Source organism: Oncorhynchus clarkii, chromosome 25 (genome assembly GCF_045791955.1).
Source record: "Oncorhynchus clarkii lewisi isolate Uvic-CL-2024 chromosome 25, UVic_Ocla_1.0, whole genome shotgun sequence".
Taxonomy (NCBI): domain Eukaryota; kingdom Metazoa; phylum Chordata; class Actinopteri; order Salmoniformes; family Salmonidae; genus Oncorhynchus; species Oncorhynchus clarkii.
Window position 1 is genome coordinate 3323493 of NC_092171.1, and position 26130 is coordinate 3349622.

The 26130-nt window shown below is 45.1% G+C and overlaps 1 protein-coding gene across 1 annotated transcript in view; it reads left to right on the plus strand.

Moving 5' to 3' along the window:
- LOC139383404 (leucine-rich repeat and fibronectin type-III domain-containing protein 2) overlaps window positions 1-26130 on the plus strand; it is a 241115-nt gene that overhangs the window by 195739 nt on the left and 19246 nt on the right. The window contains exon 8 of the mRNA XM_071127944.1: window positions 18495-19890. Within this exon, the coding sequence (XP_070984045.1) occupies window positions 18515-19890 (1376 nt within the window). The 5' untranslated portion in view covers window positions 18495-18514. The remainder of the gene's footprint in view (window positions 1-18494; window positions 19891-26130) is intronic.

The window sequence follows — 26130 nt, forward strand, 5'->3', positions numbered from 1 at the left end:
TTCCTTAGTTCATCAGGGCCACAGCATTACATTTTTCTGCACTTACATCACTTTACACCAAGCCAGCCCTCTCCATCCTCCATCTTACTCACCTCCTTCACCTTCTGTACTTGCAAGCAAACCTGGGTCAAAATAGTATTTTTTTCTTTCACATACTGAAGGTGCACTTGATTTAGCTCACCCAGCATATTGGAATAGCCCCAAAAAGTGCAAACCCCACCAAGAAGGGGCCTCCCGAGTAGTGCAGTAGTCTAAGGCACTGCATCGCAGTGCTAGCTGCGTCACTAAAGATCCTGGTTCGATCCCAGGTTGTGTTGCAGCCGGCCGTGACTGGGAGAGCCCTGAGGCCAGCGTCGACCAGGTTAGAGGAGGGCTTGGCCAACCGGGTTGTCCTTGTCCCATCGCGCTCTAGCGGCTGGCTTCCAGGTTAAGTGAGCATTGTGTCAAGAAGCAGTGCTGCTTGGCGGTATCGTGTTTCGGAGGACACACAGCTCTTGACCTTCGCCTCTGGAGTGCATCTAGCGTTTCTGGGATAATGGTGTTAATGTGAGCCATGACCAGCCTTTCAAAGCACTTCATGGCTACAGACGTTGGTCGGCGCGTGCTCGCAGTACAAGTCCTTGTAATCCGTCTGGCCCCGCGGCATTGTGAATGTTGACCTGTTTAAAGGTCTTGCTCACATCGGCTGCGGAGAGCGTGATCACACAGTCTTCCGGAAATACTGATGCTCTCATGCATGTTTCAGTGTTATTTTCATTGAAGCGAGCATAGAAGTAGTTTAGCTCGTCTAGTAGGCTCGTGTCACTAGGCAGCTCTCGGCTGTGCTTCCCTTTGTAGTCTGTAATGAAATGCAAGCTCTGCCACATCTGACGAGTGTCAGAGACGATTTAGTATGATTCGATCTTTGTCCTGCATTGATGCTTTACCTGTTTGATGGTTTGTCGGAGGGCATGGCAGGATTTCTTATAAACTTCGGGGTTAGAGTCCCGCTCTTAAGCTCTAAAAATCAAAGTCAAAAGATTCTCAGTTTTATATAAATCTGTCTTTCTCATATGATCAAATAGCAGGAAGATATTGCACACATTAAACGGACTACTCCAGGTGAGAAGCGGTGTCTGTCATCACAACTGACAGCTCTCACAGCGGAAACCAGTCAGGGGTGAACTATGGTGTTCTGAGAGGGTCACGTAGCACGAAGTTCTGCTAATATTTCACCAGATTAATATAGTACCACTAGAATTTGAAATGAGTGCGAAGTGAAAACTCTGATAGAGAACGTGATTGATGGCTGCAGAGGAAAAGGGCTGCCTACTGGGTAGACGGAGGGATTGAGTTCACTTTGATTGCATACATTTCTCCTTGCACCTGACAGTCTTGTTAATGAAGGTTCACATACTGTTGACCAGAATGTTCATAGACTTAAACATCTGTAACCTAATACTGGATAACACAAGACATTTTAAATATGGAGAGAGCACTGCACCTTCCATCTGTCTGCAAAATATTCTACAATGTCAAATTGGATAAGTGTTCTGAAATGTAAGCTGCAGTAGGAAATATGAGGCCTGAAATGCATTGGTTTATGCAAGTTTAACATTTTTGTTTTATGAAGTTACATCTCAAATGTGCTGCCAATTGGTTTAATTGAATCTCAAATGCACATTCTCCCCTTTAAACCTGTTATGGCTGCATCCCTTTGTTCTCAATTTCCGCCTGAAGACATACCCTAATCTAACTGCCTGTAGCTCAGCCTCAGAGGCAAGGATATGCATATTCTTGGTATCATTTGAATGGAAACATTCTGAAGTTTGTAGAAATGTTAATTGAATGTAGGAGAATATAACACAGTAGATCTGGTGGAAGAAAAGAGAAAGAAAGAGCATACGTTTTCTGTTTTTTATGGTTGTAGAATCATCTTTCACATGTGCTAGAATAGTCACACAGTCAGATAGGATGCTGGAGAAAATGTTGATGGATAACACAGGAGGGCATCTGTAGGTGTGCAAAGTGTCAGACTGATAACTTCAGGAATGGGTGAGCTACATGACATTTAGCATGAAGTCACCCAGGTGTCCCACACAAATTGCCCAAATGTACCCAAGTGGCCGAATTGGTGAAATGACCTATAACTATATACAGCAGTGCAAATAACTATATACAACATATCAAAAAGCAATTCTAACACACACACAAAAAAAATGTATTAAAAAAAACAGTACACCCCTTGGAAGTCCTCGTCACAATATTTTGCTGCTGTCACGTTCTGACCTCTATTTCCTTTGTTTTTGTATTTATTTAGTATGGTCAGGGCGTGAGTTGGGTGGGCAGTCTATGTTTGTTTTTCTATGTTTTGGGTCAGTTCTATGTTTTCGGCCTAGTATGGTTCTCAATCAGAGGCAGGTGTCATTAGTTGTCTCTGATTGAGAATCATACTTAGGTAGCCTGGGTTTCACTGTTTGTTTGTGGGTGATTGTTCCTGTTTTTGTGTTTTGCACCAGACAGGGCTGTTTTGAGTTCTCACGTTTCTTGTTTTGTTTTCGTTAGTTTGTTCATGTATAGGTTCGTCAATAAATACAATGAACAACCACCACGCTGCGCTTTGGTCCGCCTTTACTTCACAAGAGGAGAACCGTTACAGAATCACCCACCACAACAGGACCAAGCGGTGTGGTAATGGGCAAAGGAAAAAGCAGCAGCAGGAGCAGCGCGAGGAGGTATGGACATGGGAGGACGAACTAGACGGTAAAGGACCTTGGGCTCAGCCAGGAGAGTATCGCCGCCCCAAGGAAGAACGGGAGGCGGCGAAAGCGGAGAGGCGCTGGTATGAGGAGGCAGCGCGGCGTCGTGGATGGAAGCCCGGGAGTCAGCCCCAAAAATTTCTTGGGGGTGGGCTAACAGGGAGTATGGCTACGCCAGGTAGGAGACCTGAGCCAACTTCCTGTGGTTACCGGGGGGCTAGAGAGACCGGGCAGGCACCGTGTTATGCTGTGGAGCGCACGGTGTCCCCAGTGCGGGTGCACAGCCCGGTGCGGTACATTCCAGCTCCGCGTATCGGCCGGGCTAGAGTGGGCATCGAGCCAAGTGCCATGAAGCCGGCTCTACGCATCTGGTCTCCAGTGCGTCTCCTTGGGCCGGCTTACATGGCACCAGCCTTGCGCACGGTGTCCCCGGTTCGCCTGCATAGCCCAGTGCGGGCTATTCCACCTCGCCGCACTGGCAGGGCGACCGGGACCATTCAACCGGGTAAGGTTGGGCAGGCTCGGTGCTCAAGAGCTCCAGTGCGCCTGCACGGCCCGGTCTATCCGTCACCACCTCCACACCCCAGCCCTCCGGTGGCAGCTCCCCGTACCAGGCTGTCTCTCCGGCCCATCCGTCCAGAGCCTTCCTCCTCTCCAGCGCTGCCGGAGTCTCCCGCCTCTCCGGCGCTACCAGAGCCTTCCTCTCCAGCGCTGCCGGAGTCTCCCGCCTCTCCGGCGCTACCAGAGCCTTCCTCCTCTCCAGCGCTGCCGGAGCCTTCCTCCTCTCCAGCGCTGCCGGAGCCTCCCGTCTGTCCGGCGCCTCTGCCGGAGCCTCCCGCCTGTCCGGCGCCGCTGCCGGAGCCTCCCGCCTGTCCGGCGCCTCTGCCGGAGCCTCCCGCCTGTCCGGCGCCTCTGCCGGAGCCTCCCGCCTGTCCGGCGCCTCTGCCGGAGCCTCCCGCCTGTCCGGCGCCTCTGCCGGAGCCTCCCGCCTGTCCGGCGCCTCTGCCGGAGCCTCCCGCCTGTCCGGCGCCTCTGCCGGAGCCTCCCGCCTGTCCGGCGCCTCTGCCGGAGCCTCCCGCCTGTCCGGCGCCTCTGCCGGAGCCTCCCGCCTGTCCGGCGCCTCTGCCGGAGGCTCCCGCCTGTCCGGCGCCTCTGCCGGAGCTTCCCGTCTGCCCAGCGCCGCCCGTCTGCCCAGCGCCGCCAGCGCCGCCCGTCTGCCCAGCGCCGCCAGCGCCGCCCGTCTGCCCAGCGCCGCCAGCGCCGCCCGTCTGCCCAGCGCCGCCAGCGCCACCCGTCTGCCCAGCGCCGCCAGCGCCGCCCGTCTGCCCAGCGCCGCCAGTGCCGCCCGTCTGCCAGGAGCCGCCAATGCCGCCCGTCAGCCAGGGGCCGCCAGTGCCGCCCGTCAGCCAGGGGCCGCCAGTGCCGCCAGTCAGCCAGGGGCCGCCAGTGCCGCCAGTCAACCAGGGGCCGCCAGTGCCGCCAGTCAGCCCAGCGCCAGCGCCGCCAGTCAACCAGGGGCCGCCAGTGCCGCAAGTCAGCCAGGGGCCGCCAGTCAGCCAGGGGCCGCCAGTGCCGCCAGTCAGCCAGGGGCCGCTAGAGCCCCTCTGTCCCGAGCAGCTGCCCCTCTGTCCCGAGCTGCTGCTTCACCTCTGTCCCGAGCTGCCCCTCTGTCCCAAGCAGCCCCTCTGTCCAGTGGGGTCATTGAGAGGGGTGGGCATGGGGAGTAAGCCACGGAGGCGGACAATACGGCGGACTAAGACAATGGCGAAGTGGGGTCCGCGTCCCGCGCCAGAGCCGCCACCGCGGACAGACGCCCACCCAGACCCTCCCCTATAGGTCAAGGTTTTGCGGCCGGAGTCCGCACCTTTGGGGGGGGGTACTGTCACGTTCTGACCTCTATTTCCTTTGTTTTTGTATTTATTTAGTATGGTCAGGGCGTGAGTTGGGTGGGCAGTCTGTTTGTTTTTCTATGTTTTGGGTCAGTTCTATGTTTTCGGCCTAGTATGGTTCTCAATCAGAGGCAGGTGTCATTAGTTGTCTCTGATTGAGAATCATACTTAGGTAGCCTGGGTTTCACTGTTTGTTTGTGGGTGATTGTTCCTGTTTTTGTGTTTTGCACCAGACAGGGCTGTTTTGAGTTCTCACGTTTCTTGTTTTGTTTTCGTTAGTTTGTTCATGTATAGGTTCGTCAATAAATACAATGAACAACCACCACGCTGCGCTTTGGTCCGCCTTTACTTCACAAGAGGAGAACCGTTACAGCTGCCTGTGCCATGTCCCATAGCAGTCTCTTTCTGATGTAAAGCAGAGGCAAACTGAACAAGTGGTGCATTTCATGCGACACAGAACACAACAACGCCTCCATGCTGTGCCCTTTTGGCCCTGAGGCACAGTCATGCCTGCAGTAATGAACTGTGGCATATGAACACCACTGGGGGCAGAGGTAAAGCGGGCAGCTTGGCACCGGGGGCTCCCAGTCGGAGTCGCTATCACTGTGAAAGAAAACATTAAAAAAAGATTTGTATTGTATGAGCCTTTTATCATCACATAAAATAAACAGATTTGTATTGTATAGAGCAGAGGGAACAGTCACTAAGGTGAAGTGCTGCTCCATTCAACTCCGGCCATTGTTGTGGGCCTGCACTCGCCCCCAGCACCCAATGGCTATTTCATATGGAAATGAAGAGGAGTAGCAGGTGCAGTGGCCATGTGTGTGTTTGCTGTTCTACTCCATTCCATTTGAATAAAAAAAATGAATATATAATCTGACAGCGGAAAATATATATATATTTATATATTTCATAAAACGGCATTAGCACTTACCCGTCCAGAAGTACGTCCTGTCCTTGCAGAAACAGCTCCTCAGTTCATTTGAATCATAACACTCCAAGATTCCTCAAACAAAAAATCTGTCTCACTTTCACTTTTTCACTTTCACTTTAGACTTTGACTTCGCTTTTCGCCATGATATCTTCAATGAAATCATTGAAACTACAACTTTCCGAAATGTAGTTGCACGTAAAAAGCCTTACAGCAACTCCTCTGATCGTCAAGGCGAGAATGGAGTTCCCTGCACGTGCGATTACAAACAAGGAATTGTGGTCCAACCCAAAACCATTACATACTGGTAATCTACCTAGCTCATTGGCTATCTACCCAGCTAGAATTCAAGAAGATCAGTGGTCATTGGGCAGAAATATAGTCAATCAATGAAGCTTTGCTAAAATTATTGGTGCTTAAGGTAGTCATTGCTCGTTGTCTTCAAATCAGTTCACTTCGGTCAATACTCTGTGTTGGCTTTGGCTGTGTTGCAAACATCCAGAGGAATGCACTGAAACCAACCATGACTAGATAAACGATTGTTTACGGTGTGTAATCACGTTGAATTCTCCGTAAAAAATTGATAGAGATGGAATACACGGCACAAACGGTTTACAAAATGTTTCAATTTAGGCTATAAAAATTGATTTTATCAAAGAAAACGGCACTTTATTTGATCACTGGGTCCCTCTGGAAGAGAAATAAGAGCAAGATATCAGAATGTAAGTCATAATTTTACCTTCAGATGTGAATGTGTAAAAACTGTCTAGGCGGAAAATTTTTATGTTGTTGATTGCTCTTCTCAAACAAAAGCATGGGATTTGTTCTCTGTAATAGCTATTTTAAATTGGAAAACATAGTTTGATTACCAAGATTCTAATTTTTGAAAGGTGTAAGACACTTGCATTTTCAAGAATGTTTAATGTTACGAAGTTGTATTTTTAGTTGTCACTCTGAAATTTCCCCTGATGTTGATACCTGTACAGGGATCGCAGCCATAACCGGTTTAAGGTCATCATCAGTTGTATAGTTTAATCATGAGCCATATGGAGATTGTGTTGACCTGTGAAAGCCTCATTTACATAATCTAGCTGTCTACTTGTATATGGCATTTAGGAAAAACTGGTATGCTGGTAGTTATCATGCTCAATTAAAGGGGGGCTGAACTTCCTGATTTGGCCTCATTTTTCATATTGCTCATTAAGAATACTAGAGGTCATGACTGAAGCCAAACAAAAGTTGTGTTGGGGGTGTGGTTTTATGTGGGTACTGTACACACAGTACTTTCCCGGGAACAGGCCCAAATCCCCGTCATTTGCGTGAAGAGAATACGGAGAAAAAGGGGGCGGAGGTCGGGCTGCCTTCTGAGAATTCGTAGGCCGAGCGAGTAAACCCCCAGTTGCATCCGGTCTATTGGAAAACAAAATCAATGATCTACGAGCAAGACTAAACTACCAACGGAACATTAAAAACTGTAATATCTTATGTTCCACCGAGTCGTGGCTGAGTGACGACATGAACAACATACAACATGGGTTATACACTCTATCAGTAGAATAGAACATCAGCCTCTGGTAAGACAAGGGTCTATGTATATTTGTAAACAACAGCTGGTACACAATATCTAAGGAAGTCTCTAGGTTTTGCTCACCTGAGGTAGAGTATCTCATGATAAGATGTAGACTACACTATCTACCTAGCTGTAGCTGTCTACATACCACCGCAGAGGTATGTAGGCTGGCAATCAGACCGTACTCAATGAGCTGTATACCGCCATAAGCAAACAGGAAAATGCTCATCCAGAGGCTGCGCTCCTAGTGGCCAGAGAATTTAATGCAGAGAAAAGATCAGTTTCACCAAATTTCCACCAGCATGTTAAATATGCAACCAGAGGAAAAAAAAACTTGAGACCACCTTTACTCCACACACAGAGACGCTTTACTCCACACACAGCTCTCCCTCTCCCTGCATTTCTGACCATAATTCTATCCTTCCAATTCCTGCTTACAAGCAAAAATTGAAGCAGGAAGCACCAGTGACTCTTTCAATAAAAAAGTGGTCAGATGACGCAGATGCTAAGCTACAGGACTGTTTCACTAGCACAGACTGGAATATATTCTGGGATTCTTCTGATGGCATTAAGGAGTACACCACATCAGTCATTGGCTTCATGAATTAGTGCATCGATGACATCGTCCCCACAGTGACTGTATGTACATACACCATCCAGAAGCCATGGATTACAGGCTATATCCGCACTGATATAAAGGGTAGAGCTGTCGCTTTCAAGGAGCGGGACTCTAAACCGGAAGCTTATAAGAAATCCCGCTATGCCCTCCGACGAAACATCAAACAGGCAAAGCGTCAATACAAGACTAAGATCAAATTGTGCTACACCGGCTCCGATGCTCGTCGGATGTGGCAGGGCTTGCAAACTATTACAGATTACAAAGGGAAGCACAACCGAGCGCTGCCCAGTGACACGAGCCTACCAGACTAGCTAAATTCCTTCTACGCTCACTTCGAAGCAAGTAACACTGAAACATGAGAGCACCAGCTGTTCCAGACGACTGTGTGATCACGCTCTCTGCAGTCAATGTAAGACCTTTAACCAGGTCAACATTCACAAGGCCGCAGGGCCAGACGGATTACCAGGATGTGTACTCCGAGGATGCGCTGACCAATTTGGCAAGTGTCTTCACTGACATTTTCAATCTCTAACAGTCTGAGTCTTTTAATACCAACATGTTTCAAGCAGACCCCCATAGTCCGTGTTCCCAAGAACACTAAGGTAACCTGCCTAAAAGACTACCGCCGTAGCATTCATGTCTGTAGCCATGAAGTGCTTTGAAAGGCTAGTCATGGCTCACATCAACACCGTTATCCCAGAAACCTTAGACCCACTCCAATTTGCATCGCGCCCTAACAGATCCATAGATGATGCAATCTCTATTGCACTCCACACTGCCCTTTCCCACCTGGACAAAAGGAACACCTATGTGAGAATGCTATTCATTGACTACAGCTCAGCGTACAACACCATAGTGGCCTCAAAGTTCATCACTAAGCTAATAACCTGGGGACTAAACACCCTCTGCAACTGGATCATGGACTTCCTGAAGGGCCGCCCCCAAGGGGTAAGGGTAGGTAACAACACATCCGCCATGCTGATCTTCAACACGTGGGCCCATCAGGGGTGCGTGCTTAGTCTCCAACTGTACTACCTGTTCACTCATGACTGCACTGCCATGCACAACTCCAACACCATCATTAAGTTTGTCGATGACACAAAAGTGGTAGGCCTGATCACTGACAAGACCTGGCCGTGTGATGCCAGGGCAACAACCTCTCCCTCAATGTGATCAAGACAAACGAGATGATTCTGGAATACAGGAAAAGGTGGACCGAGCATGCCCCATTCTCATCAACGGGGCTGTAGTGGAGCAGGTTGAGAGCTTCAAGTTCTTTGTGTCCACATCACTAACAAACTAACATGGTCCAAGCACACCAAGACAGTTGTGAAGAGGGCACAACAAAACCTATTCCCCCTCAGGAGACTGAAAAGATTATGGCATGGGTCCTCAGATCTTCAAAAGGTTCTACTGCTGCACCATTGAGAGCTGGTTGCATCACTGCCTTGTATGGCAACTGCTTGGCCTCCGACCGCAAGGCACTACAGAGGGTAATGCGTACGGCCCAGTACATCACTGGGGCCAAGAGTTCTGCCATCCAGTACCTCTATACCAGGCAGTTTCAGAGGAAGGCCCTAAAAATTGTAAAAAACTGCAGCCACCTTAGTCATAGACAGTTCTATCTGCTACCGCATGGCAAGCAGTACCGGAGCACCAAGTCTAGGTCCAAGAGGCTTCTCAACAGCTTCTACCCCCAAGCCATAAGACCCCTGAACATCGCATCAAATGGCTACCCACATTATTTGCGTTGCCCTGCCTCCCCCCTCTTTTACGCTGCTGCTACTCTCTTACCTATGCAGTCACTTTAATAACTCTACCTACATGTACATATTACCTCTTAAGCCTACCCCCTCCTTTTTCGAACATTCTGTTAAAAATCGCGCAACTTTTCTGCGTCCTGCTACTCATGCCAGGAATATAGTATATGCATATGATTAGTATGTGTGGATAGAAAACACTCTGAAGTTTCTAAAACTGGTTAAATCACAGCTGTGACTATAACAGATTGTGTGTTTCATCGAAAAGCGCAAGAAAAACTGCTCACTGAAAGCTAAAAATAATATCCATGCGTCACTTTCATGGATTGTTAAAAGGGCACAAAATTAATTATGGACCTGCAGATTCGACACGATGTCGCCATTGTCGTCATTATCCGGGGAGTTTTTTGTTGGTAAATCCAACTAACTGGATTCCATTTCTTCCGGTCTCCGCCAGGATGTTTTGAAGTGCACATTTTCGGCCATTGATTTGAAGACGAGGAGCTATTGAATACACATCGCCCCGTGATCATTTTGATAGATTATAAACGTTTAAGGATAAAGGATAAACATAATACTTTACTGAGAAACAGAAGGATCACAATAACCCTAGAAAACAAACACTAAGTCTCAAAAACTCACTCGGCACATAATTCGAACGACAACAGAAAACACCTCTTTTAACAGGGAAATCATAATGAGTAAATAGGACACACCTGAGTGTCGTTAATGTCTCGGACAGCCTCTGCCACCCTCTGGTGACAGGTGGACAGTTGCACCCATATGCAAACTTGACAACATAATGTCCACATGGCAGCTGGGGGCAGAGCACAACATTTTTTCATATTTTTTATTTCACCTTTATTTAATTAACCAGGTAGGCTAGTTGAGAACAAGTTCTCATTTGCAACTGCGACCTGGCCAAGACAAAGCGTAGCAATTCGACACATACAACAAAACAGAGTTACACATGGAATAAACAAAACATAGTCAGTAATACTGTAGAACAAAAGAAAACAAAAAGTCTATATACAGTGAGTTCAAATGAGGAAAGTTAAGGAAATAAATAGGCCATGGTGGCGAAGTAATTACAATGTAGCAATTAAACACTGGAATGTTAGTTTGGCAGAAGATGAATGTGCAGGTAGAGAAGCTGCTCTGACAGCTGGTGCTTAAAGCTAGTGAGGGAGATGTGAGTCTCCAGCTTCAGAGATTTTTGCAATTCGTTCCAGGCATGGGCAGCAGAGAACTGGAAGGAAAGACGACTAAAGGAGGAATTGGCTTTGGGGGTGACCAGTGAGATATATCTGCTGGAGCGCGTGCTACGAGTGGGTGCTGCTATGGTGATCAGTGAGCTGAGATAAGGAGGGGCTTTACCTAGCAGAGACTTGCAGATAACCTGTAGCCAGTGGATTTGGCGACGAGTATGAAGCGAGGGCCAACCAATGAGAGCGTACAGGTCGCAATGGTGGTTAGTGTATGGGGCTTTGGTGACAAAACGGATGACACTGTGATAGAGTGCATCCAGTTTGTTGAGTAGAGTGTTGGAGGATATTTTATAGATGACATCACCAAAGTCGAGTATCGGTAGGATGGTAAGTTTTACGAGGGTATGTTTGGCAGCATGAGTAAAGGATGCTTTGTTGCGATATAGGAAGCCGATTCTAGATCTAATTTTGGATTGGAGATGCTTAATGTGAGTCTGGAAGGAGAGTTTACAGTCTAACCAGACACCCAGGTATTTGTAGTTGTCCACGTATTCTAAGTCAGAGCCGTCCAGAGTACTGATGCTGGACGGGCGGGCAGGTGCGGGCAGTGATCGATTGAATAGCATGCATTTAGTTTTATTTGCGTTTAAGAGCAGTTGGAGGCCATGGAAGGAGAGTTGTATGGCATTGAAGCTCATCTGGAGGTTAGTTAACACAGTGTCCAAGGAGGGGCCAGAAGTATACAGAATGGTGTTGTCTGCATAGAGGTGGATCAGAGAATCACCAGCAGCAAGAGCAACATCATTGATGTATACAGAAAAGAGAGTCAGCCCGAGAATTGAACCCTGTGGCACACCCATAGAGACTGTCAGAGGACCGGACAACAGTCCCTCTGATTTGACACACTGAACTCTTATCAGAGAAGTAGTTGGTAAACCAGGCGAGGCAATCATTTGAGAAACCAAGGCTGTCTAGTCTGCCAATAAGAATGTTGTGATTGACAGAGTCGAAAGCCTTGGCCAGGTCGATGAATACGGCTGCACAGTAATGTCTCTTATCGATGGCAGTTATGATGTCGTTTAGAACCTTGAGTGTGGCTGAGGTGCACCCATGACCAGCTCTGAAACCAGATTGCATAGCGGAGAAGGTATGGTGGGATTCGAAATGGTCAGTAATCTGTTTGTTAACTTGGCTTTCGAAGACCTTAGAAAGACAGGGTAGGATAGATATAGATCTATAGCAGTTTGGGTCTAGAGTGTCACCCCATTTGAAGAGGGGGATGACCGCGCAGCTTTCCAATCTTTGGGAATCGAAGACGATACGAAAGAGAGGTTGAACAGGCTAGTAATAGGGGTTGCACATAATTTTAGAAAGAGAGGGTCCAGATTGTCTAGCTGTCGGCTGATTTGTAGGGGTCCAGATTTTGTATCTCTTTCAGAACATCATCTATCTGGATTTGGTTAAGGGAGAAATGGTGGGGGCTTTGGCGGGTTGCTGTGGAGGGTGCCGGGCAGTTGACCGGGGTAGGGGTAGCCAAGTGGAAAGCATGGCCAGCCGTAGAGAAATGGTCGATTTAGAAAGGCCTGCTCGCAGAAATGTTTCAGGGAGTGTTTGACAGTGATGAGGGGTGGTCGTTTGGTTGCAGACCTATTACGGATGCAGGCAATGAGGCAGTGATTGCTGAGATCTTGATTGAAAACAGCAGAGGTGTATTTGGAGGGCGAGTTAGTTAGGATGACATCTATGAGGGTGCCCGTGTTTACTGATTTGGGGTTGAACCTTGTAGGTTCATTGATAATTTGGGTGAGATTGAGGGCATCAAGCTTAGTTTGTAGGATGGCCGGGGTGTTAAGCATGTCCCAGTTTAGGTCACCTAGTAGCACGAGCTCAGAAGATAGATGGGGGGCAATCAATTCACATATGATATCGAGGGCACAGCTTGGGGCAGAGGGAGGTCTATAGCAAGCGACAACATTGAGAGACTTGTTTCTGGAAAGGTGAATTTTTAGAAGTAGAAGCTCAAATTGTTTGGGTACAGACTTAGATAGTAATACAGAACTCTGCAGGCTATCTCTGGCAGTTCTATCTTGGCGGAAAACGTTATAGTTAGAAATGGAAATTTCAAGGTTTTTGGTGGTTTTCCTAAGCCAGGATTCAGACACGGCTAAGATGTCTGGGTTGGCAGAGTGTGCTAAAGCAGTGAGTAAAACAAACTTAGGGAGTAGGCTTCTAATGTTAACGTGCATGAAACCAAGACTTTTACGTTTACAGAAGTCAACAAATGAGAGCACCTGTTGGGTGGGAGTAGAGCTAGGCACTGCAGGACCTGGATTAACCTCCACATCACCAGAGGAACAGAGGAGAAGTAGGATAAGGGTACGGCTAAAGACTATACGAACTGGCCGTCTAGCACGTTCAGGTTTCTGGGCACGATAGCATAGATTCAAGGCATAGTGTACAGACAAAGGTAAGGTAGGATGTGAGTACATTGGAGGTAAACCTAGGCATTGAGTAATGACGAGAGAGATATAGTCTCTAGAGATGTTTAAACCAGGTGATGTCATCGCATATGTAGGAGGTGGAACAACATGGTTGGTTAAGGCATATTGAGCAGGGCTAGAGGCTCTACAGTGAAATAAGACAGTAATCACTAACCAGGACAGTAATGGACAAAGCATATTGATATTAGAGAGAGGCATGCGTAGCCAAGTGAACATATGGGTCCAGTGAGTGGTTGGGCTGGCTGAGGACACATCGATTCAGACAGTTAGCAGGCCAATGCTTACAAGCTAACAGTTAGCATTGTTACTGTAACTTCCGTGATGCATACAAGGTCCTCCCCCACCTTTCTTTTGACAAATCTTACCACGACTCCATCTTGCACCTCTCTTCCTTTAGGCAGAAACTCAAGTAGGAAGTCCACGTGCTAAGGACTATGGCCGAATACAAACAGTGTAGTTATTCCCTCCGCAAGGCAATCACATAAGCAAAATGTCAGTATAAAGACAAAGTGGAGTTGCAATTCAACGGCTCAGACACAAAGTGTATGTTGCAAGGTCTACAAACAATCACGGACTACAAAAGGAAAACTAGCCACGTCACAGACACCGACGTCTTGCATTCAGACAAACTAAACACCTTCTTTCCCGCTTTTGAGGATAATACAGTGCTATCGATGTGGACCGCTAACAAGGACTGTGGGCTCTCCTTCTCAGTGGCTGACGTGAGTAAGACATTTAAATGGGTTAACCCTTGCAAGGCTGCCGACCCAGATGGCATCCCTAGCCGCGTCCTCAGAGCATGCGCAGACCAGATGGCTGGTGAGTTGACGGACACATTCAATCTCTCCCTATCCCAGTCTGCTGTCCCCACATGCTTCAAGATGGCCACCATTTTTCTTGTACCCAAGAATGCAAAGGTAACTGAACTAAACGAGCACTTCTGTCATCATGAAGTGCTTTGAGAGACTAGTCAAGGATCATAACACCTCCACCTTACCCGACACCCTAGACCCACTTCAATTTGCTTACCATCCCAATAGGTCAACAGACAATGCAATCGCCATCATACTGCACACTGCCCTATCCCATTTGGACACGAGAAATACTGTACCTGTGTAAGAATGCTGTTCATTGAGAATAGCTCAGCATTCAACACCATAGTACCCTCCAAGCCCATCATTAAGCTTGAGGCCCTGGGTCTAAACCTCGCCTTGTGCAATTGGGTCACGGACTTCCTGACGGGCCCCAGGTGGTGATGGTAGGAAACAACATCTCCGCTTCGTTGATCCTCAACACTGGGGCCCCACAAGGGTGCGTGCTCAGCCCCCTCCTGTACTACCTTTTCTCCCATGACTGCGTGGTCTTGCATGCCTCCAACTCAATCATCACGTTTGCAGACGACACAACAGTTGTAGGCTTGATTACCAACAATGACGAGACAGCCTACAGGGAGGATGTGAGGGCTCTCGGAGTATGGTGTTCGGAAACAACCTCTCACTCAACGTCAACAAAACAAAGGAGATGATTGTGGACTTCAGGAAACAGCAGAGGGAGCACCCCCCTATCCACATCAACGGGACAGTAGTGGAGAAGGTGGAATGTTTTAAGTTCATCGGTGTGCACATCACGGCCAAACTGAAATGGACCACCCACATAGACAGTGTAGTGAAGAAGGCGCAACAGCACCTCTTCAACTGCAGCAGGCTGAAGAAATGTGGCTTGTCACCTATATCCTCACAAACTTTTATAGATGCACAATTGAGAGCATCCTGTCAGGCTGTATCACCGCCTGGTACGGCAACTGTACCACCCTCAACTGCAGGGCTCTCCAGAGGGTTGTGCGGTCTGCAAAATTCAGCAACGGGGGCAAACTACCTGCCCTCCAGGAAACCTACCGAACCCAATGCCACAGGAAGGCCAATAAGTTCAAGGACAACAACCACCCGAGCCACTGCCTGTTCGCCCCGCTACCATTCAGAAGGCGAGGTCAGTAAAGTTACATCAAAGCTGGGACCGAGAAAAAAAAGTGAAAAAAAGCTTATATTTCAAGGCCATCAGACTGTTAAACAGCCTTTACTAACACTGAGAGGCTGCTGCCTACATACAGACTTAAAATCATTGGCCACTTTATTAAGTGGATCACTAGTTACTTTAATAATGCCGCTTTAATGTTTACATATCTTGCATTACTCATCTCTTATGTATATACTGTATTTTATACCATCTACTGCATCTTGCCAATGCTGCTCTGTTATTGCTCATCCATATATTTATAAACTCAGCAAAAAAAGAAACATCCTCACTTTCAACTGCGTTTATTTTCAGCAAACTTAACATCTGTAAATATTTGTACGAACATAACAAGATTCATTAACTGAGACATAAAGTGAACAAGTTCCACAGATATGTGACTAACAGAAATGGAATAATGTGTCCCTGAACAAAGGGGGGGTCAAAATCAAAAGTAACAGTCAGTATCTGGAGTGGCCACCAGCTGCATTACGTACTGCACCAGATTTGCCAGTTCTTGCTGTGAGATGTTACCCCACTCTTCCACCAAGGCACTTGAAGTTCCCGGACATTTATGGGGGGAATGGCCCTAGCCCTCACCCGCCGATCCAACATGTCCCAGACGTGCTCATTGTTATTGAGATCCAGGCTCTTCGCTGGCCATGGCAGAACACGGACATTCCTGTCTTGCAGGAAATCGTGCACAGAATGAGCAGTATGACTGGTGGCATTGTCATGCTGGAGGGTCATGTCAGGATGAGCTTGCAGGAATAGTACCACATGAGGGAAGAGGTTGTCTTCTTTGGTAATGCACAGCGTTGAGATTGCCTGCAATGACAACAAGCTCAGTCCGATGATGCTGTGACACACCGTCCCAGACCATGACGGACCCTCCACCTCCAAATTGATTCCGCTCCAGAGTACAGGCCTTGGTGTAACGCTCATTCCTTTGACGATAAACTTGAATCTGACCATCTCCCCTGGTAAGACAAAACCGCAACACATTAGTGAAGAGCACTTTTGGCTAGATATGTCTGGTCCAGCGACGGTGGGTTTGTGCCCATAGGCGATGTTGTTGCTGGTGATGTCTGATGCTGGTGATGTCTGATGTCTCTATTGCGGACAGTCTGAGCACTGATGGAGGGATTCTGGGAAACAGTGTTGATCTGTGAAGTTAATTGGATTTTTACGAATTATCTTTGAAAGACAGGGTCCTGAAAAAGGGATGTTTCTTTTTTTGCTGAGTTTATATTCTTATTCCATTCCTTTACTTAGATTTGTGTGTATTAAATAATTGTCGTGGAATTGTTAGATATTGCTGCACTGTCAGAACTTGAAGCACAAGCATTTCGCTACACTCGCAATAACATCTGCTAACCATGTGAATGTGAATAAAATTTGATTTGAATGAAATTAGAATTCCATATAATGTTTCTATATCTATATTATTCTGACATTTCACAATCTTAAAATAAAGTGGTGATCCTAACTGACCTAAGACAAGGAATTGTTACTGGGATTAGATGTCAGGAATTGTGAAAACTGAGTTTTAAATGTATTTGGCTAAGGTGTATGTAAACTTCTGACTTCAACTGTATCTCTGTAGAACTGTGATCCACTGTAACCTGACCCTCACCAGCCAGTAATGACAATGCTGTGTAATCAGCTAATTTGATATGTCACACCTGTCAGGTGGATGGATTATCTTGGCAAATTACTAAATGCTCACTAACAGGGATGTAAACAAATCTATGCCCAGAATGAGAGAAACAAGCTTTTTGTGCATATGGACATTTTCTGGGATATTTTTTTTCAGCTCATGAAACATGGCACCTGCAATTTACGTGTTGCGTTTGAGTGGCGCAGTGGACTAAGGCACTGCATTGAAGTTGCTAGCCGTGCCACTAGAGTTCCTTGCTCTCTAGCGACTCCTGTGGCGGGCTGCGAGCCGACACGATCACCAGGTGCACGGTGTTTCCTCCAAAACATTGGTGTGGCTGGCTTCCGGGTTAAGCGGGCATTGTGTCAAAAAGCAGTGCGGCTTAGTTGGGTTGTGTTTCGGAGGGCGCATGGCTCTCGACCTTCGTACGGGAGTTGCGGAGACAAGACAAGACTGTAACTACCAATTGGATACCATGGAATTGGGGAGAAAAAGGGGGAAAGTAAAAAATAAAATAATCAGCTGCTCTGGGAAAGTTCTTGAAAGATCATGTGAATGTTTTTTACAAACATTCTATATTCATCACCATGACTGGACAGTTTTTTTGAGAACATTTGCTCTGAGAACCTTCATAGAACCAATTTTGGTTTGCTGGGAGGGCTGCTTAGATATTCACATGAGCATGAAGGGTGTCTACACGGCCCGACACCTGAACAAATTTCATACTGTAGCATCTTCTCAGGGTGAGGGAGAGAGAAGAAGGGAGGGAGAGAGAAAGAGATCAAAGTGAGGAACAGTGTTAGTGTAGAGAGAGAGTTTGAGAGAGAGATTTGCTATTTGACTCCTGCTGGGTGGAATAATATTCAATTATTATGCTCCTCAATTTTTGACTCATCATGTCTAGCATGTTGGGCTAGTGTGACCAGTGCAGTTAAAGCTAGAACTACTGTAGTTGCTCCTGCTCAACAACAGTAATTTAAAATGTTTAGATTCATTTTAAGTGCCTAAACAACATCTTATTAGCAATTGGGTCATTGTAAATGTATGAGCAGAACTAAAAACTATTGAAAACTACTACTGAACTACTGAAAAAGCAATTCACAACCAGGTTATTAACAAAGTGAATTAAAATGCAGTTGTCCTTGCACTGCAAGAATGGACTAAATTATGAGATTATATAATTGTGAAACAAAACGAGACTTACAGTAACAGTGTATTTATTTAAACATGCTTTCAAACATGTAGAAATAATATGCATTTGAATGTCCTGGTTACTGATTTGGTTTGAATATTCCCTAGGTATGATGTGACTGAGACTCATGCACAGTACATACTGTAAATGAATAGCTGTGATGGACACAGATAGAGAAAATTGCCTGTAAACCTGCTTACTAACATAATGCCATTGCAAATAGTAACCAACTGCACATGGTTCCTCTTATATTGGTGGTCCTAATGTGTCTTTATTTTACTGAATAAAGGTCTGAGTGTGATGAACTTTAGACCACTGATGAAAGTATGTAATTGAATTATCTGTAAGGTCCTTCATCATTATTTGGACGAAATGATCTTACCATGCTCTTCCCTTCTCTCCTCTGTCTTTCGTAGGTCCCTGCATATGATCTACCATGGACAAAGTGCTCAGCAGCCTCCTGCTTCTGGGAACCGCAGTGATTATGGCCCATGCATGCCCCAAGTACTGTGTCTGCCAGAACCTGTCTGAGTCCCTGGGTACCCTCTGCCCATCCAAAGGCTTGCTCTTCGTACCTCTGGACATAGACAGGCGGACCGTAGAGCTCCGCCTGGGCGGCAACTTCATCCTCAAGGTCACACCGCAGGACTTTGCCAACATGACAGGCCTGGTGGACCTCACCTTGTCCCGCAACACCATCAGTGCCATCCTGCCTTTCTCCTTCCTCGACCTGGAGACCCTGCGCTCCCTGCACCTGGACAGCAACCGCCTGACCGAGCTGGGACCGGACGACCTGCGTGGCCTTGTCAACCTGCAGCACCTCATCCTCAACAACAACCAGCTCAACTGCATCTCTAAGGTGGCTTTTGATGATCTGATGCTGACACTGGAAGACTTGGACCTGTCCTACAACAACTTGCGGGGTGTACCTTGGGAGTCCATCTGCAAGATGGTCAACCTCCACCAGTTGAGTCTTGATCATAACCTCATCTCGCACATCGCAGAGGGGACATTTACGGACCTGGACAAGCTGGCGCGCCTGGACCTCACGTCCAACCGTCTCCAGAAGCTCCCGCCAGACCCCATCTTCACCCGTTCCCAGACTAACTTAATACTGACCACTCCCTACGCTCCTCAGCTTTCCCTGAGCTTTGGGGGAAACCCCCTGCATTGCAACTGTGAAGTGCTTTGGCTCCGGAGGCTAGACCGAGAGGACGATATGGAGACCTGCGCTTCCCCTCCCAGTCTAAAGGGACGCTACTTTTGGTCCGTGCGGGAAGAAGAGTTTGTCTGTGAACCGCCCCTGATCACCCAACACACGCACAAGTTGTTAGTCCTGGAGGGCCAAACAGCTAGCCTACGCTGCAAAGCTATCGGCGACCCAATGCCGATCATACACTGGGTCGCCCCAGACGACCGTTTGATTAGCAATTCGTCCCGAGCGACCGTGTACGATAACGGCACCCTGGATATTACCATCACCACGTCCAAGGATTACGGCACCTTCACTTGCATCGCAGCCAACGCAGCAGGGGAATCGACTGCCTCTATAGAACTATCCATCATTCAACTGCCACACCTCAGCAATGGTACCAACCACACCGCACAGCCCAAGTCCCGGCTCTCGGACATCACCAGCTCTACCAAGACCAGTAAGGGGGAGTCCAAGCCTCTACCGGAAAAGGTGGTATCTGTATCGGAGGTGTCTGCATCCTCTGCTCTGGTCAAGTGGACTGTTAGCAAAACAGCACCCAAGGTCAAGATGTACCAGCTCCAGTACAACTGCTCCGAAGATGAAGTCCTGATTTACAGGTAAATAACATTGTGTGACTTTTTTTTTATTAAAACATTTTTTTAAACTTTTCTTTTAATAGACTTGAGGGTTTGATGAGAGGTGGTTGCAATATCACAATACAGTTTATCAAATCCCTAGGGTCCCCATTTGCCTTTAGAACTTTTCAACACTTCAGTTGTGCGTAATCAGTCTGTCGCCAATTAATTTTTAACTACATCCGACATGTAGCCTACTGCTCCTATGTGTTATCCAAAGAGTATTGATAGCATGTCCTCTTGACACTTTCCTCAATGTTTGCTTTTGATATCCCAATGCAGACAAGAGATTATTCAGAGAATAACAGTACCTACACCTGCAATTAACAAGCACTGACCCAGGCACTTCAACAATTTTTTTTTATCAAAGTGAAACCAGCCACAAAAATAATCCAACTATTTAATAGTTTATTCCTGCAATCCTAACAAAGAGGATTTAACAGAAAACACACAAAGAAGAATTAGTATAATGATAATTAGCCTGACAATCCAACACTTTACATTTAGTTTGCCTGTGTAGTAACATTGTAATTACACTAGTAACAACATGTGCAAACCTAATAGCATTAGAATTGCATTAGGAACAGTTACCCCACCCTGTATTTGACTCCATTGCTATAAGAAGGAAAGGGAAAGACATTGGCAGATCTAGACTAGCAGGCCTGGGAATAAACCATATATCTTCCCTGCCTCCCAAGAGCGTGATGTGGTTAAGAATGCTGTGGGACTGTCCCTGGATATTTACTACCCTTACTTTGTTAATAAAATAATTGTGCAGGAATTGGAAAAGCGGGCCACCGGGCTGTTGTCGAATGCATTTACAGTAAGTTATGTGTTCGATCGTAAACCTTAGTAAACACATTAAATTGAATACCAATGAACCCCCTTAGCAATACTTTACCTTTTAATGGCCAACGTGCCATAGCCCTTTGAGATTTACCTCTTATGCAAGTCCCGGATTCTGAATTGTTTAATAACCGAGAGCGGACACTATGGAGATCTGCTGTTGCTTATTGGTTTACTGGGGGAATGCGATATTGAAATCATGCTCAGAGTTGTGTTGAGATATTATTCTGCTCAAAGGACTGAATAGAACTCATCACCTCTTAAGAATACAATAATAGGATATGTTTATCTGATTAGCTCACCAGGCACATTCAGTGCTAGTTTTTTCAACCTGCTCCTTTACAGTCCAAGAAGTAATTTAATTTCCTCAATATAGCTACAGCTTTTCTCTGTCCAATGAATGTGGCGGACGGGTGACTCAACCTTTTTCCACCCACCCACAGTTTATATGAATGCATTCTTATCCCAGCATTTCTACAAATGTGTTTAAATAGACTGGCGCTGAACATATTGCAGTTCCAAGTTATGAATGCTGTATACAGTGCTTTCAGAAAGTGTTCATATCCCTTGACTTATTCCATATTTTCTTTTGTTACAGCCTAAATTCAAAATGGATTAAATTGTTTTTTTTTTCTCACTCTACCGTTCAAAAGTTTGGGGTCACTTAGAAATGTCCTTGTTTTTGAAAGAAAAGCAAATTTTTTGTCCATTAATATAACATCAAATTGATCAGCAATACAGTGTAGACATTGTTAATGTTGTAAATGACTATTGTAGCTAGAAATGGCAGATTCTATATGGAATATCTACATAGGCATACAGAGGCCCATTATCAGCACCCAGCATCCAACACTCCTGTGTTCCAATGGCACATTGTGTTAGCTAATCCAACTTTTTCATTTTAAAAGGCTAATTGATCATTAGTAAATCATTTTTTTGATTATGTTAGCACAGCTGAAAACTGGCCTTAGACTAGTTGAGTTTCTGAAGCATCAGCATTTGTGGGTTCGATGACATGCTCAAAATGACCAAAAAACAAAGAACCTTCTTCTGAAACTCGTCAGTCTCTTCTTATTTTGAGAAATGAAGGCCATTCCATGCAAAAAATTGCCAAGAAACTGAAGATCTCATACAACGCTGTGTACTACTCTCTTCACTGAACAGCTCAAACTGGCTCTAACCAGAACCAGATATGTGCCTCGACACAATCCTGTCTCAGAGCTCTACGGATAATTCCTTCAACCTCATTGCTTGGTTTTTGCTCTGACATGCTCTGTCAACTATGGGACCTTAGGCCGTCATTGTAAATAAGAATTTGTTCTTAACCGACTTGCCTAGTTTATATATATATATATATATATATATACACACATGTATATATATATACACACATGTATATATATATACACACATGTATATATATAGGTGTGTGCCTTTCCAAGTCATGTTCAATCAATTGAATTTACCACAGGTGGACTCCAATCAAGTTGTAGAAACATCTCAAGGATAATCAATGGAAACAGGATGCAACTGAGCTCAATTCCGAGTCTCATAGCAATGGGTTTGAATACTTATGTAAATTAGGTATCTGTTTTTAATGTTTTATACATTTGCAAACATTTCTAAAAACCTGTCTTCGCTTTGTCATTATGGGGTATTTTGTGGAGATGGACGAGGAAAACATGTAATGTTATCCATTTTAGAATAAAGCTGTAACGTAACAAAATGTGGAAAAGGTCAACGGGTTTGAATACTTTCTGAATGCACTGTATATACAAGAGTCAATGTACAAGGGTACGGGTTAGTCAAGGTAATTGAGGTAATATGTACATGTAGGTAGGGTTAAGTGACTATGCCGAGATAATAAACAGAGATGAGCAGCAGCGTACAGTTGAAGTTGGAAGTTTACATACACCTTAACCAAGTACAATTAAACTCGGTTTTTCACAATTCCTGATATTTAATCCTAGTAAAAATTCCCTGTCTTAGGTCAGTTAGGATCACCACTCAATTTTAAATATGTAAAATGTCAGAATAATAGCAGAGACAATAATTTATTTCAGCTTTTATTTCTTTCATCACATTCCCAGTGGGTCAGACGTTTACATATACTCAATTAGTATTTGGTAGCATTGCCTTTAAATTGTTTAACTCGGGTCAAACGTTTCGGGTAGCCTTCCACAAGCTTCCCACAATAAGTTGGGAGAATTTTGGCCCATTCCTCACGTCAGAGCTGGTGTTTATACTTGCGTACTATTGTTTGTACAGATGAACGTGGTACCATCAGGCGTTTGGAAATTGCTCGCAAGGATGAACCAGACTTGTGGAGGTCTACAATTTTTTTTCTGGGGTCTTGGCTGATTTTGATTTTCCCATGATGTCAAGCAAAGAGGCACTGAGTTTGAAGGTAGGCCTTGAAATAAATCCACAGGTACACCTCCAATTGACTCAAATTATGTCAATTAGCCTATCAGAAGCTTCTACAGCCATTTTCTGGAACTTTCCAAGCTGTTTAACTTCTTGATCCTACTCGAGACGCAGATGTCTCAACTAGGCACCTGGAAGTGCAAATGCACTACGCTAAATGCTAAATGTACTCGTTAAAACTCAAACATTCATCAAAATACACATGCAGGGTATAGAATTAAAGCTACACTCGTTGTGAATCTAGCCAACAAGTCAGATTTTTAAAATGCTTTTCGGCGAAAGCATGAGAAGCTATTATCTGATAGCATGCAACACCCCAAAATGCCTGAATGCGACGTAAACAAAAGATTTAGCGTAGCCGGCGCTACACAAAACGCAGAAATAAAATATAAAACATTCATTACCTTTGACGAGCTTCTTTCTTGGCACTCCTATATGCCCCATAAACATCACTATTGGGTCTTTTTTTCGATTAAATCGGTCCATATATACCCAAAATAGCCATCTATGGAAGCTGTGTAATTCAGAAAAAAACATCGTTTTAAAACGCAGCGTCATTTTTTAAAATTAAAAAAGTCGACGATAAACTTTCACAAAACACTTCGAAATACTTTTGTAATCCAACTTTAGGTATTAGTAAACGTTTATAATCTATCAAAATGATCACGGGGCGATGTGTATTCAATAGCTCCTCGTCTTCAAATCAATGGCCGAAAATGTGCACTTCAAAATATCCTGGCGGAGACCGGAAGAAATGGAATCCAGTTAGTTGGATTTACCAACAAAAAACTCCCCGGATAATGACGACAATGGCGACATCGTGTGGAATCTGTAGGAATTGCATGCAGGTCCATAATTAATTTTGTACCCTTTTAACAATTCATGAAATGGGCGCATGGATATTATTTTTAGCTTTCAGTGAGCAGTTTTTCTTGCGCTTTTCGATGAAACACACGATCTGTTATAGTCACAGCCGTGATTTAACCAGTTTTAGAAACTTCAGAGTGTTTTCTATCCACACATACTAATCATATGCATATACTATATTCCTGGCATGAGTAGCAGGACGCTGAAAAGTTGCGCGATTTTTAACAGAATGTTCGAAAAAGGAGGGGGTAGGCTTAGGCACAGTCAACTTAGTGTATGTAAACCTCGGACCCACTGGAATTGTGATACAGTGAATTATAAGTGAAATAATCTGTCTGTAAACAATTGTTGGAAAATGACTTGTGTCATGCACAAAGTAGATGTCCTAACTGACTTGCCAAAACTATAGTTTGTTAACAAGATATCTGTGGAGTGGTTGAAAAACGAGTTTTAATGACTTCAACTGTATGTGAAGAGCGTTGTTAGATTCTGGGTGAAACTTGGAACAATGTTATATTCAGAAGCATAGTATAAAGGAGTGTCAGAGACTGTTTTTTAAATCAGAAGTTCATGTTTATCTGTAGGAAACAAATGGCTTTGGAATGTGTTGGTTTGATGGGAGGAAGTCGCAGGATTGCTATAGGGGAAGTGGATGGACATCTGTGGATTAGGCGAAGGAGGGGTTGAGGTCAGGTCAGATCCCCTGAAGGGATAAATTATGGTTTAGTACCCTATTACCCTTTTCCTGTCAAACCATAAGATGTAAGGATTGGAGAGAAGGAGGAGTGCCTAATTTGGAGGATATATGTATACTTGTGGTGGTGGAAACATGTTTTTGTCTGGGTGCAGCTGTGTCGACCCTTTGCGAAGAATTCAACTTGGCTAACCTCACTAGGGTCTGTGGGACCCACCTGGCCATCATCCAGTGAAATTGCAGAGCACCAAAAACAGAAATTCTCATTATAAAAATTCATAAAACATACAAGTGTTATACATCGGTTTAACCTCTAGTGTCGAGAAATCCTGTATCCGGGAGCGTAATCATAGCCTCAAGCTCATTACCATAACGCAACGTTTCCTATTCATGAAAATCGCAAATGAAACAAAATAAATATATTCAAACACAAGCTTAGCCTTTTTTTAACAACACTGTCATCTCAGATTTTCAAAATATGCTTTTCAACCGAAGCTACACAAGCATTTGTGTAAGAGTATTGATAGCCTAGCATAGCATTAAGCCTAGCATTCAGCAGGCAACATTTTCACAAAAACAAGAAAAGCATTCAAATAAAATAGTTACCTTTGACGAACTTCGAATGTTTTCAATGACGAGACCCTCAGTTAGATAGCAATTGTTCATTTTTTCCAAAAATATTATTTGTCTTAGAGAAATAGCTCCGTTTTGTTCATCACGTTGGCTAAGAAAAAAAAAACGAAAATACAGTCAACACAACGCCAAACCTTTTTCCCAATTAGCTCCATAATATCGACAGAAAAATGGCAAACGTGGTTTAGAATCAATCCTCAAGGTGTTTTTCAAAATTCTATTAGATGAAAAATCATTCCTGGCAGTCGGTTTCTCATCCGAGGCAAACGGAAAAATACTGCAGCTGGAGATTACGCAATAATTGCGACGGAGGACACCAAGCGACCACCTGGTAGATGTAGTCTCTTATGTTCAATCTTCCAATGATATGCCTACAAATACGTCACAATGCTGCAGACACCTTGGGGAAAACGTAAGCTGACTCCTAGCTCCTCCACAGCCATATAAGGAGTCATTGCCATGAGGCGGTTTCAAAAAAGGCGGCACTTCCTGATTGGATTTTATCTGGGGTTTTTCTGTAACATCAGTTCTGTGGCACTCACAGACAATATCTTTGCAGTTTTGGAAACGTCAGAGTGTTTTCTTTCCAAAGCTGTCAATTATATGCATAGTTGAGCATCTTTTCGTGACAAAATATCTTGTTTAAAACGGGAACGTTTTTCATCCAAAAATTAAAATAGTGCCCCCTAGTTATAAAAGGTTAAAGATTAACTTCTTGTTAATCCAACCACAGCGTCAGATTTCAAAAGCCTTTA